The sequence below is a fragment of the Protomyctophum bolini genome (assembly GCF_963924005.1).
Source record: "Protomyctophum bolini genome assembly, chromosome: 24".
NCBI classification, from domain to species: Eukaryota; Metazoa; Chordata; class Actinopteri; order Myctophiformes; family Myctophidae; genus Protomyctophum; species Protomyctophum bolini.
This window is the reverse complement of record NC_137885.1, coordinates 27,595,239-27,597,511: the sequence shown is the minus strand read 5'-3', so window position 1 is coordinate 27,597,511 and position 2,273 is coordinate 27,595,239. Positions and strand designations below refer to the sequence as shown.

The following is a 2,273-nucleotide window of genomic DNA, read 5'->3' as shown; positions in this document are numbered from 1 at the left end:
ATAACAGAGAAAAGAGAAAGGAAAGAATGGGAGCAAGAGAGAGAGAGAGAGAGAGAGAGAGAGAGAGAGAGAGAGAGAGAGAGACAGACAGACAGACAGACAGACAGACAGAGAGACAGAGAGACAGACAGACAGACAGAGAGAGAGAATACATTACCAAAGATTGCAGTCCAATTCAAGCTAATAACATTGGCTCGGGGGACACACACAACCGACCGGACAAAGAAAAACCCCAGCGTGCATTCATACCGTCCACCGGAATAAAAATCCCTTCCGGCCTCCTATCGTATTTACTGTTGCAACATTATTTACATGCGTCATACATTACATACAACAAAAACCAGCGGAATATTATGGCGCAGGGATGAAAGACTCTCAACCCCCCCCCCCCCCAAAAAAAGATAATAACATCCCCATCGCTAACCCCCCCAAAGAATATACAATTAACGACTACAGCCTAAAAGAACAGAAGAAAAACAATGAATAACCCATTTTGGACGGGAACCCCCTTTTGGTGTTATAGCATTATGTCATGCTTTATAGCTATTGAAAAATAGCAGATCTACAAGCTCATAGCGCGCTACGAGCTTGTAGGTCTGCTATTTTTGGAGAAAAAAAATCGAAGAACGACTGACATAGAAACATAGCTTTTTCAGAAAACTGTCAGGATGTGTAGAAGAACATTTCTTAGAATCTGATTCCAGGTCAGAATGGGATAATATAAATGGAATGAGGGGAATAATGGGGGAAATTGAGTGGCGACTGTTAGGATATATTATGGGGGGGTGCAGGGGGGACGGACGGACGGACGGCGGGGGGCTATAACTCGTTGGGTATATATATATTTATACGCAGGGAAAAAAATGCCCCAAATGGTGATGCAATACACTTCTCTGCAAGGTGACCCTATATGTGTGCCAGGTATGTGAAAGTTAACCCATTTTGTGCGGGAACCCCTTTTTGGTGTTAAAAATAGCAGATCTACAAGCTCGTAGCGCGCCACCGAGTGGCGCGCTACGAGCTTGTATAGGTCTGCTATTTTTTTGGGAAAAATCGAAGAACGACTGACATATTAGAAAAATATAGCTTTTTTTCAGAAGACTGTCAGGATTTAGAAGACGTTTGTTTTAGAGTCTGATCTCAGGTCAGAATGGGTTAAGGTATGTATAGGGGTGGGGGGGGGGGGGGGCTGGTCTAGGACCAGGTGTTCACACTGAAGCCAGGCGGCCCCTACGGGACCTGCTCCCCATATTGGCTCCCTCATTCGTTTCCTTATCTGGGGCAAAGTAATCTGGACCGTCTTTTGGAAACATGTAACACTGACCTTGAATCAGCAAAAATTGGAGGGGCCCCCACCTCCCAAAACGGGCCCCATCCACATACCGCTCGCACCACACGGTCCACTAACCCATTCTGACCTGAGATCAGATTCTATAAACGCACACAGAAAGAATGGTGGTTCTTTAACGCATTTCGACCTGAGATCAGATTCTAAGAAAATGTCTTCTATAAAATCCTGACAGTTTAAAAAAAAAACAGCAGACCTATACAAGCTCGTAGCGCGCCACTCGGTGGCATAACATAATGCTAGCACCAAAATGGGGTTTTCCGCCCAAAATGGGTTAAACGCCACCCGCCGCCAAACCTCTGCAGACGCCACGGAACGCCACGGAACCCGTGTGGCCAACAGCTAAATCTCCGCCACCACTACGTCATGCATCATCAGCCCTATACAACAAACGCAGGCTTTCCTACAGCGCTCCATAATTGACACGGACATTAACGGACATTAAAAGGAGCCGATGAATCCCCCCCCCCCCCCCCACCCCACACACACACACACCGTCTTACGTTCCTATATACGCAACGCAAGAGTTCACCACAATCCCTGTTGTTACTGTTTGGTAAAAAATCCCTGCATGGCGCAACACAGAACCGTCCAGAACCATCCAGAACCGAGGGGACAAAAGCAAGCGGAACCACATGAAAGACATATAGAGCATGCGTTGAGCCGCTGACACCCCCCCCACACCACACACACACCTCCAATTGCAATCATCCCTGACATTTTGCGGTGCCATATTTCCGTAGCAGTCCTAAATCTAGGTCCGCCACCCCACACACACACACACACACACACACACACACACACACACACACACACACACCCCTCATGCGCCTCTGAATCCCACGACCCCCCCCCCACAATCCCCTCGCTGCTTGTGGACGCGCGTCTCGGTCTTCTTACCTTCGTCTTGCTTCTCCCGGGGAAG

The 2,273-nt window shown here is 47.9% G+C and overlaps 1 protein-coding gene across 1 annotated transcript in view; it reads right to left on the bottom strand.

The window, feature by feature from the left end:
• LOC308311848 (tensin-1-like) overlaps positions 1 to 2,273 on the bottom strand; it is a gene marked incomplete at its 3' end in the record, with an annotated part of 156,067 nt that overhangs the window by 153,706 nt on the left and 88 nt on the right. Inside the window, exon 1 of the mRNA XM_080758623.1 lies at positions 2,249 to 2,273. This exon is cut by the window's right edge and continues 88 nt beyond it. Coding sequence (XP_080614749.1) covers positions 2,249 to 2,273 — 25 coding nt within the window. The remainder of the gene's footprint in view (positions 1 to 2,248) is intronic.